Consider the following 19618-nt stretch of genomic DNA (forward strand, 5'->3'; position numbering starts at 1 on the left):
CAACTCCCCCTCGTGGGAGGAGGGAAGAGGGGGGGGCGTGGCTACACGGCGGCGCGCGCGGTGACGTCATTAACATCACTCCCCACCTGCTCGTGGGTTAGGGGGAAGGGGGGGTGGGGGCGTAGCCACACGGCAGCGCGCGCAATGACGTCATTAAAGTCACTCCCCCCGAGTGGGTGGGGGGAAGCGGGAGGGAGGGGAAAGGGGAGGAGCCACAGACCCTGGCCCAGCCAATCTCCATCCATTCCATCTCACTCCCTTCTACACCCATGTGTGGACTAATCTCCATCTGTTCCATCTCGCTCCCTTCTACACACGTGTGTGGACTAATCTCCATCTGTTCCATCTCACTCCCTTCTACACCTGTGGGTGGACTAATCTCCATCTGTTCCATCTCACTCCCTTCTACACCTGTGGGTGGACTAATCTCCATCTGTTCCATCTCACTCCCTTCTACACACGTGGGTGGACTAATCTCCATCTGTTCCATCTCACTCCCTTCTACACCCGTGGGTGGACTAATCTCCATCTGTTCCATCTTGCTCCCTTCTACACCCGTGGGTGGACTAATCTCCATCTGTTCCATCTCGCTCCCTTCTACACCCGTGGGTGGACTAATCTCCATCTATTCCATCTCGCTCCCTTCTACACCCGTGGGTGGACTAATCTCCATCTGTTCCATCTCGCTCCCTTCTACACCCGTGGGTGGACTAATCTCCATCTGTTCCATCTCGCTCCCATCTACACACGTGTGTGAACTAATCTCCATCTGTTCCATCTCGCTCCCTTCTACACCCATGGGTGGACTAATCTCCATCTGTTCCATCTCGCTCCCTTCTACACACGTGGGTGGACTAATCTCCATCTGTTCCATCTCACTCCGTCTACACCCGTGGGTGGACTAATCTCCATCTGTTTCATCTCACTCCCTTCTACACACGTGGGTGGACTAATCTCCATCTGTTCCATCTCACTCCCTTCTACACACGTGGGTGGACTAATCTCCGTCTGTTCCATCTCGCTCCCTTCTACACCCGTGGGTGGACTAATCTCCATCTGTTCCATCTCACTCCCTTCTACACCGTGTGTGGACTAATCTCCATCTGTTCCATCTCACTCCCTTCTACACCGTGTGTGGACTAATCTCCATCTGTTCCATCTGGCTCCCTTCTACACACGTGGGTGGACTAATCTCCATCTGTTCCATCTCGCTCCTTCTACACCCGTGGGTGGACTAATCTCCATCTGTTCCATCTCACTCCCTTCTACACCGTGTGTGGACTAATCTCCATCTGTTCCATCTCACTCCCTTCTACACACGTGGGTGGACTAATCTCCATCTGTTCCATCTCAATCCCTTCTACACCCGTGGGTAGACTAATCTCCATCTGTTCCATCTCGCTCCCTTCTACACCCGTGGGTGGACTAATCTCCATCTGTTTCATCTCGCTCCGTTCTACACCGTGGGTGGACTAATCTCCATCTGTTCCATCTCGCTCCCTTCTACACCCGTGGGTGGACTAATCTCCATCTGTTCCATCTCGCTCCGTTCTACACCCGTGGGTGGACTAATCTCCATCTGTTCCATCTCACTCCCTTCTACACACGTGAGTGGACTAATCTCCATCTGTTCCATCTCACTCCCTTCTACACCGTGTGTGGACTAATCTCCATCTGTTCCATCTCACTCCCTTCTACACACGTGGGTGGACTAATCTCCATCTGTTCCATCTCGCTCCCTTCTACACCCGTGGGTGGACTAATCTCCATCTGTTCCATCTCACTCCCTTCTACACACGTGGGTGGACTAATCTCCATCTGTTCCATTTCACTCCCTTCTACACCCGTGTGTGGACTAATCTCCATCTGTTCCATCTCACTCCCTTCTACACCCGTAGGTGGACTAATCTCCATCTGTTCCATCTCGCTCCCTTCTACACACGTGGGTGGACTAATCTCCATCTGTTCCATCTCACTCCCTTCTACACCCGTGGGTGGACTAATCTCCATCTGTTCCATCTCGCTCCCTCTAGACACGTGTGTGGACTAATCTCCATCTCTTCCATCTCACTCCCTTCTACACCCGTGGGTGGACTAATCTCCATCTGTTCCATCTCACTCCCTTCTACACACGTGTGTGGACTAATCTCCATCTGTTCCATCTCACTCCCTTCTACACACGTGGGTGGACTAATCTCCATCTGTTCCATCTCGCTCCCTTCTACACACGTGGGTGGACTAATCTCCATCTGTTCCATCTCGCTCCCTTCTACACCCGTGGGTGGACTAATCTCCATCTGTTCCATCTCGCTCCCTTCTACACCCGTGGGTGGACTAATCTCCATCTGTTCCATCTCGCTCCCTTCTACACCCGTGGGTGGACTAATCTCCATCTGTTCCATCTCGCTCCCATCTACACACGTGTGTGAACTAATCTCCATCTGTTCCATCTCGCTCCCTTCTACACACGTGGGTGGACTAATCTCCATCTGTTCCATCTCGCTCCCTTCTACACACGTGGGTGGACTAATCTCCATCTGTTCCATCTCACTCCCTTCTACACCCGTAGGTGGACTAATCTCCATCTGTTCCATCTCACTCCCTTCTACACCCGTAGGTGGACTAATCTCCATCTGTTCCATCTCACTCCCTTCTACACACGTGGGTGGACTAATCTCCATCTGTTCCATCTCGCTCCCTTCTACACACGTGGGTGGACTAATCTCCATCTGTTCCATCTCACTCCCTTCTACACCCGTGGGTGGACTAATCTCCATCTGTTCCATCTCGCTCCCTTCTACACCTGTGGGTGGACTAATCTCCATCTGTTCCATCTCACTCCCTTCTACACCCGTGGGTGGAATAATCTCCATCTGTTACATCTCACTCCCTTCTACACACGTGGGTGGACTAATCTCCATCTGTTCCATCTCACTCCCTTCTACACCCGTGGGTGGACTAATCTCCATCTGTTACATCTCGCTCGCTCTACACACGTGGGTGGACTAATCTCCATCTGTTCCATCTCACTCCCTTGTACATCCGTGGGTGGACTAATCTCCATCTGTTCCATCTCACTCCCTTCTACACCGTGTGTGGACTAATCTCCATCTGTTCCATCTCGCTCCCTTCTACACACGTGGGTGGACTAATCTCCATCTGTTCCATCTCACTCCCTTCTACACATGTGGGTGGACTAATCTCCATCTGTTCCATCTCGCTCCCTTCTACACCCGTGGGTGGACTAATCTCCATCTGTTCCATCTCACTCCCTTCTACCACGTGGGTGGACTAATCTCCATCTGTTCCATCTCACTCCGTTCTACACCCGTGGGTGGACTAATCTCCATCTGTTCCATCTCACTCCCTTCTACACCCGTGGGTGGACTAATCTCCATCTGTTCCATCTCGCTCCCTTCTACACCCGTGGGTGGACTAATCTCCATCTGTTCCTTCTCACTCCCTTCTACACCCGTGGGTGGACTAATCTCCATCTGTTCCATCTCACTCCCTTCTACACCCGTGGGTGGACTAATCTCCATCTGTTCCATCTCACTCCCTTCTACACCCGTGGGTGGACTAATCTCCATCTGTTCCATCTCACTCCCTTCTATACCCAGGGGTGGACTAATCTCCATCTGTTCCATCTTGCTCCCTTCTATACCCGGGGGTGGACTAATCTCCATCTGTTCCATCTCGCTCCCTCTACACCCGTGGGTGGACTAATCTCCATCTGTTCCATCTCACTCCCTTCTATACCCGGGGGTGGACTAATCTCCATCTGTTCCATCTCGCTCCCTTCTACACACGTGGGTGGACTAATCTCCATCTGTTCCAACTCACTCCCTTCTACACACGTGGGTGGACTAATCTCCATCTGTTCCATCTCACTCCCCTCTACACCTGTGGGTGGACTAATCTCCATCTGTTCCATCTCGCTCTCTTCTACACACGTGGGTGGACTAATCTCCATCTGTTCCATCTCACTCCCTTCTACACACGTGGGTGGACTAATCTCCATCTGTTCCATCTCACTCCCTTCTACACACGTGGGTGGACTAATCTCCATCTGTTCCATCTCACTCCCTTCTACACAGGTGGGCGGACTAATCTCCATCTGTTCCATCTCCCTCCCTCTACACACGTGGGTGGACTAATCTCCATCTGTTCCATCTCGCTCCCTTCTACACCCGTGTGTGGACTAATCTCCATCTGTTCCATCTCACTCCCTTCTACACCCGTGGGTGGACTAATCTCCATCTGTTCCATCTCGCTCCCTTCTACACACGTGGGTGGACTAATCTCCATCTGTTCCATCTCACTCCTTTCTACACACGTGGGTGGACTAATCTCCATCTGTTCCATCTCACTCCCTTCTACACACGTGGGTGGACTAATCTCCATCTGTTCCATCTCACTCCCTTCTACACCCGTGTGTGGACTAATCTCCATCTGTTCCATCTCGCTACCTCTACACCCATGGGTGGACTAATCTCCATCTGTTCCATCTCACTCCCTTCTACACCCGTGTGTGGACTAATCTCCATCTGTTCCATCTCGCTCCCTCTACACCCGTGGGTGGACTAATCTCCATCTGTTCCATCTCGCTCCCTTCTACACCCGTGGGTGGGCTAATCTCCATCTGTTCCATCTCACTCCCTTCTACACACGTGTGTGGACTAATCTCCATCTGTTCCATCTCACTCCCTTCTACACCCGTGGGTGGACTAATCTCCATCTGTTCCATCTCGCTCCCTTCTACACCCGTGGGTGGACTAATCTCCATCTGTTCCATCTCACTCCCTTCTACACCCCTGGGTGGACTAATCTCCATCTGTTCCATCTCACTCCCTTCTACCCTGTGGGTGGACTAATCTCCATCTGTTCCATCTCACTCCCTTCAACACCCGTGGGTAGACTAATCTCCATCTGTTCCATCTCACTCCCTTCTACACACGTGGGTGGACTAATCTCCATCTGTTCCATCTCACTCCCTTCTACCCTGTGGGTGGACTAATCTCCATCTGTTCCATCTCACTCCCTTCAACACCCGTGGGTAGACTAATCTCCATCTGTTCCATCTCACTCCCTTCTACACACGTGGGTGGACTAATCTCCATCTGTTCCATCTCACTCCCTTCTACACCCGTGGGTGGACTAATCTCCATCTGTTCCATCTCACTCCCTTCTACACCCGTGGGTGGACTAATCTCCATCTGTTCCATCTCGCTCCCTTCTACACTCGTGTGTGCACTAATCTCCATCTGTTCCACCTGCTCCTGTCCCGTGACGAACGTCCCATGTCCCCGGCACGGCAACGTGGAGTGGCCTCACCGTGCCATCTTCCAGGCGCAGGCTGAGTGTCGTGTCGCCCGGCCTGTAGCTGGCAGTCACCTCGGCCGAGACCCACACCTCTTCAGGGTGAGGCAGCCACACGCGGACACCCTGGGGGTGGGGGGGAGTGGTGGTGGTGGTGGTGGTGGAGGTGGTGGTGGTGGTGGTGGGGGTGGAGGTGGTGATGGTGGTGGTGGTGGTGGTGATGGTGGTGGTGATGGTGATGGAGGTGATGGTGGTGGTGGTGGTGATGGTGGTGGTGATGGTGGTGGTGGTGGTGATGGTGGTGGTGGTGATGGTGGTGGTGGTGGTGGTGGTGATGATGGTGGTGGTGGTGGTGATGGTGGTGGTGGTGGGGGTGGTGGTGGTGGTGGTGATGGTGATGGAGTTGGTGGTGATGGTGGTGGTGGTGATGGTGGTTTGGGTGGTGATGGTGGTGGTGGTGGTGGTAGTGATGATGGTGGCGATGGTGGTGGTGATGATGGTTTTGATGGTGGTGGTGGTAGTGATGATGATGGTGGTGATGGTGATGATGGTGGTGATGATGATGATGGTGGTGATAGTGATGATGATGGTGGTGATGGTGATGATGGTGGTGATGGTGGTGGTGGTAGTGATGATGATGGTGGTGATGGTGATGATGGTGGTGATGATGATGGTGGTGATAGTGATGATGATGGTGGTGATGGTGATGATGGTGGTGATGGTGGTGGTGGTAGTGATGATGATGGTGGTGATGGTGATGATGGTGGTGATGATGATGGTGGTGATAGTGATGATGATGGTGGTGATGGTGATGATGGTGGTGATGGTGGTGGTGGTAGTGATGATGATGGTGGTGATGGTGATGATGGTGGTGATGATGATGGTGGTGATAGTGATGATGATGGTGGTGATGGTGATGATGGTGGTGATGGCACAGAATCACGTGACTCTTCTTTAAGCGTGTTAATCCGATGAGCTAGGAAGCTCTTTGCTCACAGATGTCCAGTCACGGGGGGTACGGTGGTACCAGAACGTGACAACAACAACAACAAGGACACAAACAGAGACTCGCAGAGACTCACTGAGACCCACGCTAACACTCAACTGTGTTCACGTTGCCATCTGAACGGCCCTGCCACTCGAAGCCGCTGCCGTGGATTTCGGCTCAGAAGCCACCACCTTGGCCACCATCGCCGCACTCAGAGCAGCTCAACCACGTGGGTGAGACGCAGAGAGACACACAGAGAGACACAGAGAGACACAGAGAGACACAGAGAGACACATAGAGATCCACAGAGACCCACAGAGACACATAGAGAAACCCACAGAGACACACACAGAGACACACAGAGAGACACAGAGACCCATACAGACACACAGAGACACACAGAGAGACACACAGAGACACACAGAGAGACACAGACCCACAGAGAGACACACAAAGACACACAGAGAGGCACAGAGAGACCCACAGAGACCCACAGAGACCCACAGAGAGATACAGAGACACACAGAGACCCACAGAGAGATACAGAGACACACACAGAGACACACAGAGATCCACAGAGACCCACAGAGACTCACAGAGACCAACAGAGACCCATAGAGACCCACAGAGACACACAGAGACCCACAGAGAGACACAGAGACACACACAGAGACACACAGAGACCCACATAGAGACCCACAGAGACACACAGAGACCCACAGAGACACACACAGAGACACACAGAGACCCACACAGAGACCCAGAGACACACAGAGACCCACAGAGACACACAGAGACCCACAGAGACACACATAGACACCTACAGAGACAAACAGAGACCCACAGAGACACACAGAGACCCACAGAGACCCACACAGAGACCAACAGAAACCCACAGAGACACACAGACACCCACAGAGACCCATAGAGACCCATACTCATGGAGACCCACACTAAAACTAAACGACGTTCATGTTAAACTTTGATTTAAAGCATTCGTGACTGCAGGGATTCATATTCTTGGTTCTTTCGATAAAGTCACCACCACGTAGAAGGGAAACAATAAAATAATAAAAATATAAAACAATACAATTATTGTAAAACAATAAAATTGTTATTCTTGGTTCTTTCGGTAAAGTCACCACCACGTAGAAGGGAAACAATAAAATAATAAAAATATAAAACAATAAAATTATTATTCTTGGTTCTTTCGGTTAAGTCACCACCACGTACAAGGGAAACAATAAAATAATAAAAATATAAAACAATACAATTATCACGACGTTTCGACTGCAACACAAGCAATCATCATCAGGTGTGAAAACCACAGCAAGAAAACACACACAGACACACACACACACACAGACACACACACACAGACACACACACAGACACACAACAACAACAACCGCCATTCGCCACTAAGTGGCGGTGACGTCACCACGACGCTTGTGCCAGGCTATGTGCACCCTGAGGCCACGTGAAGTGTCGAACGCTCGCTGGCAGGAGGTCACGGGGCAGACCCAGGTGCCACGGGTCGACTGACTGAGATGACTGGCTGATGCACCACCTGTGCCCCCTACTGTGCCAACCTGCTGTGCTTTAGCCACCCGGCGCTCCGCTCGCTGTTGTGAGCGTCGCTCCTCCGCCCTCCGTTGTTGTTGGAGGGCGACTGCCTCCAACTGCCCAGTAGCATCCTTCACGAGCCTCCTCCACAGAGGCCGATCTTGACACCGCTGGTACCAGTCATCGGCAAGTCCACTCAGCTCCACGTCCTCCTGTACCACATCACTCCATCTCTTCTCTAGCCCGTGCCGCGCCCGCTTAGCCCCCTCAATCCGGCCAAACAAAAGCTGTTTCGGCATGCGGTGGCTGGGCATGCGGGCTACATGACCCAGCCATCGCAGCCTTGCCTGCCGGAGGAGCTCACCGATGGGACCCTGCCCAGATCTTTCAAGGATTTGTGAGCTCCTCACACAATCCAGTCTGGTTAAACCCAGGATGGATCGTAGGCAGGCCAGCCTAAATGTTTCTAACCGGCGAAGATGTTCCATTAGGGGGGTCCACGTTTCGCAAGCGTAGAGAAGGGAGGGAATGACCGTGGCCGAGAAGACCTGAAGCTTAGTGCGGAGCGACAGACCAGGTAGCTTCCACACAGCGTTACGCAACCGATGAAAAGATATTGCCGCCCGACTGATTCGGAGTGAGACCTTTGCTGTTAAACTGGAGCCAGTCATAAGCACACTGCCCAGGTATGGGAAACTCTCCACTCTCTCCACAACTGCCCCATCACCGATTTGGAGTTGTGGGGGTGGAGTGTCCGATGGTACAAAATACCCAGGCAGGTGCTTAGTTTTGGTGGGGCTGATGGTAAGGCCCCACCTCTTAGTGACACGCTCCAGTCTCAGCAGCAGCGTCTCCAACTCCTCCTCTGACTGAGCAGCTATTACCAAGTCATCAGCATACATAACGTGGTTGAGCAATAGGGAGCCATCGCTTGACCGCACCCGGGCATCGATTAGCCTCCCATTATATCTGTACCATATGGAGATTCCCCCGGTACAGCTATAGAAGGCTTCACGAACTACGTGGTCAAAATAGATGTTAAATAATGTGGGAGCCAGAGGACATCCCTGTCGCACCCCAAGGTGTGCAGGGAATGGCTCTGACTCCCGGCCACGTAGTTTTACCCGGGCCCGCTCACCATCATGAAGGTCCTTAATGATCGTGAACAGAGGGTCAGGTACTCCAAAAGCACGAAGAACGACCCAGAGCCCAGGCCTACTGATGGTATCATAGGCCTTGACCAGGTCAATAAAGCAGAGATGTAGGTCTTGTTGGAATTCCCTACACCTCTGCTGTAGCAGACGGACAGAAAATATGGCATCTGTGCAGGAGCGCCCTTTCCTGAAACACACAGACACACACACACAGACACACACACAGACACACACAGACACACACACACAGACACACACACAGACACACACACACACAGACACACACACACAGACACACACACACACAGACACACACACACAGACACACACACACACATATACACACACAGACACACACACACACACAGACACACACACACACAGACACACACACACAGACACACACAGACACACACAGACACACACACACAGACACACACACACACAGACACACACAGACACACACACAGACACACACACAGACACACACACACAGACACACACACATATATACACACAGACACACACACACACAGACACACACACACACATATACACACAGACACACACACATACAGACACACACACACATATACACACAGACACACACACATACAGACACACACACACAGACACATACACACAGACACACACACACAGACACACACACACAGACACACACACACACACAGACACACACACACACAGACACACACACACAGACACACACACACACAGACACACACACAGACACACACACACAGACACACACACAGACACACACACACACACAGACACACACACATATACACACAGACACACACACACAGACACACACACAGACACACACACACACAGACACACACACACATATACACACAGACACACACACAGACACACACACACACAGACACACACACAAACACATATACACACAGACACACACACACAGACACACACACACACATATACACACAGACACACACACACACAGACACATACACACAGACACACACACACAGACACACACACACAGACACACACAGACACACAGACACAGACACACACACACAGACACACACACACAGACACACAGACACACACACAGACACACACACACACAGACACAGACACACACACACAGACACACACACACAGACACACACATATACACACAGACACACACACACAGACACACAGACACAGACACACAGACACACAGACACACACACACAGACACACACACAGACACACACACACAGACACACACACAGAAACACAAAAAGACAAAGATCCCCCGTATAGCCTTAACAGACTGTAGGGGCAAGTGCTGTTAGCGAGCACCTATGAAGGCCGGAACGGTACACGAGGGGGTGGGTGGCCAGCACCACGCCCGACCGCCTTTGTCTCCCTAGTGACGATGTTTACACACCGCACCAGGTACTCATTTGAGGCTGAGTCGACCTAGGGGAGGCCCGGGACCGGTTCAGATAATCGTCACTGGTGTTGGCCGTGAGCGGGAATCGAACCCGGGTCGCCAGGTTCATAGCGCAGCGTAGCGCTAACCGCTACACTATCGCTCCCCACACACAGACACACACACACAGACACACACACACACACAGACACACACACACAGACACACACACACGTGGAACACACATACACACAGACACACACACAGACACACACACGTGGAACACACATACACACAGACACACACACAGACACACACACAGACACACACACAGATACACACACACACAGACACACAGACATACACACACAGACACACACACACAGACACACACACACACAGACACACACTCAGACACACACAAACACACGGACAGACACACAGACACACACACACTGACACACAGACACACACACACTGACACACAGACACACACAGACACACACAGACACACAGACACACACACACACAGACACACAGACACACACAGACACACACACAGACACACACACAGACACACAGACATACACACACACACAGACACACAGACACACACACAGACACACAGACACACACACACAGACACACACACACATACACACACATACATACACACAAACACACACACATACATACACACAGACACACACACAGACACACACAGACACACACACAGACACACACACATACACACACACAGACACACACACAGACACACACATACATACACACATACACACACGTGGAACACACTCACACTCGTTCCACGTGCATCTCCTGAATTTAATGAGCGTCGACTACAGAATACAAACCCTTAGGAGTGAGTGTGTGTGTGTCTGTGTGTGTGTGTCTGTGTGTATGTCTGTGTGTGTGAGTGTCTGTGTGTGAGTGTCTGTGTGTGTGTGTCTGTATGTGTGTCTGTGTGTGTGTCTGTATGTGTGTCTGTGTGTGTGTCTGTGTGTGTGTGTGTGTCTGTGTGTGTGTCTGTGTGTGTATGTGTGTATGTGTGTGTATGTGTGTGTGTGTCTGTGTGTGTGAGTGTCTGTGTGTGTGTGTGTATGTCTGTGTGTGTGTGTCTGTGTGTGTGTGTCTGTGTGTGTGTGTCTGTGTGTGTGTGTGTCTGTGTGTAGGTGTGTGTGTCTGTGTGTGTGTGTCTGTGTGTGTCTGTCTGTGTGTGTGTGTCTGTGTGTGTGTGTGTGTCTGTGTGTGTTTGGGGAGTGATAGTGTAGTAGCGGTTAGCGCTACGCTGCGCTATGAACCTGGCGACCCGGGTTCGATTCCCGCTCACGGCCAGCACCAGTGACGATTATCTGAACCGGTTCCGGGCCTCCCCTAGGTCGACTCAGCCTCAAATGAGTACCTGGTGCGGTGTGTAAACATTGCCACTAGGGAGACAAAGGCGGTCGGGCGTGGTGCTGGCCACCCACCCCCTCGTGTACCGTTCCGGCCTTCATAGGTGCTGCTCGCTAACAGCACTTGCCCCTACAGTCTGTTAAGGCTATACGGGGGATCTTTGTCTGTGGTAGGGGGCAAAACAACCCCCTACCTCCTCGCCGTGCCGGACGGGCAACTCTGTCGTGGACAGTGCTGTGGGGGGCCAATTCCGATTGGCTCCTCCCCTCATGGCGTCTGTGTCCACCACAGTGGCTAAACGGGGGCTCTGGACGGGTGCAAGGGGCTGGTAACCCCTCCACCTTCAATTAATTACCACAAAACCACGACTGAAATATGTAACTAATAAGCTTGTGCCGGAGGCCCCGGGGGGACAGGCGTCTATGACGTCTCCTGGCCAAACCCCAATTAGCGGAGCCAGGAGATTGAATCTCTACCCTCGGGGCTCCTCCAGAAACAACGAAAAGCCACTTCGTGTGGCCACGTGGAATGTTCGAACGCTCACTGCAGAGGAGAGGCTGCCACTCCTCTGTCGGGAGCTGGACCGGTACCACCTGGATCTATGTGGCATTCAGGAGGTCCGGTGGACCGGTTCTGGCTCCTGCCACCATGAGGGGTGGACAGTCCTCTACTCGGGGCAGGAGACTGCCAAACAACAGGGTGTGGGTCTTCTTTTGAACAAAAGACTGAAGGGGGCGTGGGACCGTGGCGGTGAGGTGTAGGAAGCTGTAAGCCCCGGGCTACTTTGGGCTCGCCTTCCCATCAACCGGAGGCGAGGAATGGTGGTCGTGGTTACTTATGCCCCCACCGAAGACGAACATCCGTGGAGAGATGCAGGCAAAGCCGACGAGTCAGATGCCTTCTATGACCTCCTGTCACAGGTGCTGGCTAAAGTGGCCCCTCGGGATAGAGTCATCTTGTTGGGTGACTTCAATGCCCGAGTTGGTCATGATGCTGGCACCTGGTCTGGAGTGATTGGAGGGCATGGGCCGGATCAGCTCCATAACAACGGTAGGAGGCTGCTAGATTTTTCTGCAGTCCATGGGCTTGTAATTACCAACACGCTGTTCCGGCATCAGCGCATCCACACAACATCATGGATGCATGCCGGATCCAAGCAAGAACATCTGCTGGACTACATAGTGACGGACCAGCTGATGCGAGCCCATGTCCTTGACAACAGGACCTACCGTGGAGCTGATCTGCCCTCAGACCATCGACTTGTCATCTGTAAGATGTGCCTGCCATTCTTCCACTCCGGTGGTGGGTGTACACCCAGGACCCCATTCCAACCAAAAGTGGCCTGGTCTCAGTTATCCGATGAAAGTTGCAAGCGAGAATTTCATCATCGCCTGCGGCTGGGGTTGGCATCGTCCCCCACTCCTCCTGATGTCGAGGGTAAATGGGCGAGGTTTAGGACTGTGACTCATGCAGCTGCAATGGCTGCTTTTGGTACGCGGTCCAGACCTCCCCAGAGACCCTGGCTGACGGAGGAGGTGTTCAAGATGGTTGAGAAAAAGCGACAGGCCCACTGTCATCGGCTACAGAATTTTACGTCAGCGAATGAGGAGGCTTACTGCAGCCTTCGCTCGGAGGTTCGGAGAGCCATGAGGCGCTGCAAGGATGGGTGGTGGTCGCGGGTTGCTGAGGAGATGGAATCTGCCTCATTGGCCCACGATCACAAATCTCTATTTAACTCGATCAAAAAAGTAACCTGCAGCGCCACACCTATTACCATCATTAGGGGAAAAAATGGTGATCCAATCTCCGACCCCCAGGAACAGGTTTGCAGATTTGCTGAGCATTTCTTTGAGGTCCTGGGGGAGGGAAAATCCCTCAGCCAGGAAAACATCGTGGCACAAAGTGAGGATGACCCTGCTGAGGCTGCGGTGCCTCAAATATTGGGAGAAGTCACCCCCTGTGAGTGGCTGGCTGAGGTGCCATCTGTTGAGGAAGTACTGAAGGCAATCCGGAGTTTGAGACCAGGAAAGGCAGCGGGCAGAGATGATCTCCCAAGTGAAATGCTGAGGGAAGGTGGCGTTTGTGCACAGACTGCCCTATATGACATCGTAACAACAGTCTGGACCACTGGACGGGTTCCACAGGATTGGAAGGATGCCCTGGTGGTCCCCCTCTTTCAGAAGGGGGACCGCACAGACTGTAACAACTACAGAGGCATCTCACTCCTCAGTGTGCCGGGAAAGGTCCTGGCAAGGATTATTCAACATCGCCTTGCCAGGCACGCTGAAGAGAGGCTTGCGGAGTCCCAATGCGGTTTCAGGAAAGGGCGGTCCTGCACAGATGCCATATTTTCTGTCCGTCTGCTACAGCAGAGGTGTAGGGAATTCCAACAAAACCTATATCTCTGCTTTATTGACCTGGTCGAGGCCTATGATACCAACAGTAGGCCTGGGCTCTGGGTTGTTCTTCGTGCTTTTGGAGTACCTGACCCTCTGCTAACGATCATTAAGGACCTTCATGATGTGAGCGGGCCCGGGTAAAACTACGTGGCCTGGAGTCAGAGCCATTCCCTGTACACCTTGGGGTGCGACAGGGATGTCCTCTGGCTCCCGCATTATTTAACATCTATTTTGACCACGTAGTTTGTGAAGCCTTCAATAGCTGTACCGGGGGAATCTCCATTTGGTACAGACATAATGGGGGGCTGATCGATGCCCGGGTGCGGTCAAGGGATGGCTCCCTATTGATCAACCACGTTATGTATTCCGATGATTTGGTAATAGCTGCTCATTCAGAGGAGGATTTGGAGACGTTGCTGCTGAGACTGGAGCGTGCCACTCAGAGATGGGGCCTTACCATCAGCCCCACCAAAACTAAGCACCTGCCTAGGTCCACCCCCACAAATCCCAATCGGTGATGGGGCAGTTGTGGAGAGAGTGGAGAGTTTCCCATACCTGGGCAGTGTGCTTATGACCGGCTCCAGTTTAACAGCGAAGATCTCACTCCGAATCAGTCGAGTGGCAATATCTTTTCATCGGTTGCATAACGCTGTGTGGAAGCTACCTGGTCTGTCGCTCCGCACTAAGCTTCAGGTCTTCTTGGCCACAGTCATTCCCTCTCTTCTCTACACTTGCGAAACGTGGACCCCCTTGATGGAGCATCTTCGCCGGTTGGAAACATTTAGGCTGGCCTGCCTACGATCCATCCTGGGTTTAACCAGACTGGATTGTGTGAGGAGCTCACAAATCCTTGAAAGATCTGGGCAAGGTCCCATCGGTGAGCTCCTCCGGCAGGCAAGGCTGCGATGGCTGGGTCACGTAGCCCGCATACCCAGCCACCGCATGCCGAAACAGCTTTTGTTCGGCTGGATCGAGGGGGCTAAATAGGCACGGCATGGGCTAGAGAAGAGATGGATTGATGTGGTACAGGAGGACGTGGAGCTGCGTGGACTTGCCAATGACCGGTACCAGCGGTGTCAAGATCGGCCTCTGTGGAGGAGGCTCGTGAAGGACGCTACTGGGAAGTTGGAGGCAGTCGCCCTCCAACATCAACGGACGGCGGAGGAGCGACGCTCAGAACAACGAGCGGGGCGCCGGGTGGCTAAAGCACAGCAGGTTGGCACAGTAGGGGGCACAGGTGGTGCATCAGCCAGTCATCTCAGTCAGTCGACCCGTGGCACCTGCTGGGTCTGCCCCGTGACCTCCTGCCAGCGGGCGTTCGACACTTCACGTGGCCTCAGGGTGCACATAGCCTGGAACAAGCGTCGTGGTGACGTCACCGCCACTTAGTGGCGAATGGCGGTTGTTGTTGTTGTTGTGTGTCTGTGTGTGTGTGTCTGTGTGTCTGTGTGAGTGTGTGTCTGTGTGTGTCTGTATGGGGAGCGGTAGTGGTTGCAGCGCCTAGCGCACTGCATTACAAACCCGTGTTTGAAACCAGGATCTCAGTGTCTCTGACACGTCCATCACGAACCCATCCCACACTCACACACATAGACACTAACACACTCACACACATAGACACTAACACATTCACACACACTAACACTCACACACTCACTAACAAAAAAGACAAAGATCCTCCGTATAGCCTTAACAGACTGTAGGGGCAAGTGCTGTTAGCGAGCACCTGTGAAGGCCGGAACGGTACACGAGGGGGTGGGTGGCCAGCACCACGCCCGACCGCCTTTGTCTCCCTAGTGGCGATGTTTACACACCGCACCAGGTACTCATTTGAGGCTGAGTCGACCTAGGGGAGGCCCAGGACCGGTCCAGATAATCGTCACTGGTGTTGGCCGTGAGCGGGAATCGAACCCGGGTCGCCAGGTTCATAGCGCAGCGTAGCGCTAACCGCTACACTATCACAGACACACAGACACACACACACTAACACATTCACACACACTAACACTCACACACTCACTAGCACACACACTAACACACTAACACTCACACACTCACTAACACACACACGAACACACTCACTAACACTCACTAACACACTAACACACACTCTAACACTAACACACTCACACACTCACTAACACACACACTAACACACTCACTAACACACACACTCACACGCATAGACACTAACACACTCAAACCCACTAACACACACTAACACACTCACTAACACACACACTCACTAACACACACTAACACACACACACTAACACACAAACATACACAATAGACACTCACACACTCACACACATAGACACTAACACACTCACACACATAGACACTAACACACTCACACACATTGACACTAACACACTCACACACACTAACACACTCACACACACACTAACGCACACTCACAAGCACTAACACACACACATGCACACTAACACACATAGACACTAACACACACACAGACACTAACACACACACATTAACACACACACACACATTAACACACACACACACTCACACACATACCCATACACATAGACACTAACACACACACTAACACACTCACTAACACACACTCACACAGACACACACATACACACTAACACACTCACACACATTAACACACACACTCACACACATACACACTAACACACTCACACACATACACACACACACTAAAACACTCACAGACACTACTACACTCACACACACACACTAACACACAGACACACACACAGACACACACTTACATACACACACACAGTCACACACACAGTCACACACATACACACACACAGACACACAAACAGACACACACACAGACACACACACACACACAGTCACACACATACACACACAGACACACACATACACACACAGACACACACAGACACACACACAGTCACACACACAGTCACACACACAGACACAGTCACACACACACACAGAGACACACACACACAGACACAGTCACACACACAGACACACACAGACACACACACAGACACACAGACACAAACACACATACACACACAGACACACACAGACACACACACAGACACACACACAGTCACACACAGTCACACACACAGACACACACAGAGACACACACAGACACACACACAGCCACACACACAGTCACACACACAGACACACAGACACACACAAACACACATACACACACAGACACACACAGTCACACACACAGACACACACAGAGACACACACAGACACACACACAGACACACACACAGTCACACTGTTCAATGTACCTTGAACCAGATTATCATGTGATGGTCACGTGCAACAGACACACACACACACTCACACACACAGACACACACACAGACACACACACAGACACACACAGAGACATACACAGAGACATACACACAGACACACACACAGACACACACAGACACACACACAGACACACACACAGACACACACAGAGACATACACACAGACACACACACAGACACACACAGACACACACAGAGACACCAACACACACAGAGACACACACACAGACACACACACAGTCACACACACAGACACACACAGACACACACACAGACACACACAGTCACACACACAGACACACACACAGACACACACACAGACACACACACAGTCACACACACAGTCACACTGTTCAATGTACCTTGAACCAGATTATCATGTGATGGTCACGCGCAACAGACACACACACACACTCACACACACAGACAAAGCTCCCCCGGGTAGCATCTAAGGGGCAAGTGCTGTCACGAGCGAGTAGCAGCACCGCCTATGATGTACACACAGACAAAGCTCCCCGAGGTAGCCTCTAGCAGGGCTGTAGGGGCAAGTGCAGTGTCACACACACAGACGAAGCTCCCCTAGGTAGCCTCTAGCACCCACCCACTCACCCACTCACCCACTCACTCACTCACCCACTCACTCACTCACCCACCCAATCACTCACTCACCCACTCACTCACACACTCACCCACTTACTCACCCACTCACTCACCCACTCACTCACCCACCCACTCACTCACCCACCCACCCAATCACTCACTCACCCACCCAATCACTCACCCACTCACTCACCCACTCACCCACTCACCCACCCACTCACCCACTCACCCATTCAATCACTCACCCACTCACCCACCCACATCACTCACTCACCCATTCACTCACCCACCCACTCACCCACTCACCCACCCACTCATCCACCCACTCACTCACTCGCCCACCCACTCACTCACCCACTCACTCACCCACTCACCCACTCACCCACCCACTCACCCACTCACCCATTCAATCACTCACCCACTCACCCACCCACATCACTCACTCACCCATTCACTCACCCACCCACTCACCCACTCACCCACCCACTCATCCACCCACTCACTCACTCGCCCACCCACTCACTCACCCACTCACCCACCCACTCACCCACCCACTCATCCACCCACTCACCCACACACTCACCCACTTACTCATCTGCTCACCCACTCTCACTCACCCAAGCACCCACTCACCCCACACTAACTCACCCACCCGCTCACCCATCCACAGACTGATTTACAAGCTTACCCGTTCACTGACACATTCACATGCTCATGCTCACATTCACGTGACACACAGAGACACACAGACTCGCACAGAGACCCACAGAGACACACAGACTCACACAGAGACACACAGAGAGCCAGAGAGACACACAGAGACGCACAGAGATACACAGAGACACACACAGAGACACACAGACTCACACAGACTCACACAGAGACCCACAGAGACACACAGACTCACACAGAGACACACAGACTCGCACAGAGACCCACAGAGACACACAGAGACACACAGAGACACACAGAGACACAAAGCCTCACACAGAGACACACAGACTCACACAGACTCGCACAGAGACCCACAGAGACACACAGACTCACACAGAGACACACAGAGACACACAGAGACCCACAGAGACACACAGACTCACACAGAGACACACAGAGAGCCAGAGAGACACACAGAGACGCACAGAGACACACAGAGACACACACAGACTCACACAGAGACACATAGATTCACACAGAGACCCACAGACTAACACAGAGACCCACAGAGACACACAGAGACAGACCACTCACACGGCTCACTCAACTGCACACTCACCCACCCACTCACCCACTCACCCACCCACTCACCCACTCACCCACCCACTCACTCACTCACTCACCCACTCACCCACTCACCCACTCACCCACCCACTCACTCACCCACTCACCCACCCACTCACTCACTCACTCACCCACTCACCCACCCACTCACCCACCCACTCACCCAC

The 19618-nt window shown here is 52.4% G+C and overlaps 1 protein-coding gene across 1 annotated transcript in view; it reads right to left on the reverse strand.

The window, feature by feature from the left end:
- Positions 1-19618, reverse strand: part of LOC142923752 (unconventional myosin-Vb-like) — a 39148-nt gene that overhangs the window by 11972 nt on the left and 7558 nt on the right. Inside the window, exon 2 of the mRNA XM_076064737.1 lies at positions 5335-5445. Coding sequence (XP_075920852.1) covers positions 5335-5445 — 111 coding nt within the window. The remainder of the gene's footprint in view (positions 1-5334; positions 5446-19618) is intronic.

This window comes from Petromyzon marinus, unplaced genomic scaffold, assembly GCF_048934315.1.
Source record: "Petromyzon marinus isolate PM22_M1 ecotype Great Lakes invasive population unplaced genomic scaffold, UKy_Petmar_22M1.pri1.0 PM_Scaffold_66, whole genome shotgun sequence".
Classification (NCBI taxonomy): Eukaryota; Metazoa; Chordata; class Hyperoartia; order Petromyzontiformes; family Petromyzontidae; genus Petromyzon; species Petromyzon marinus.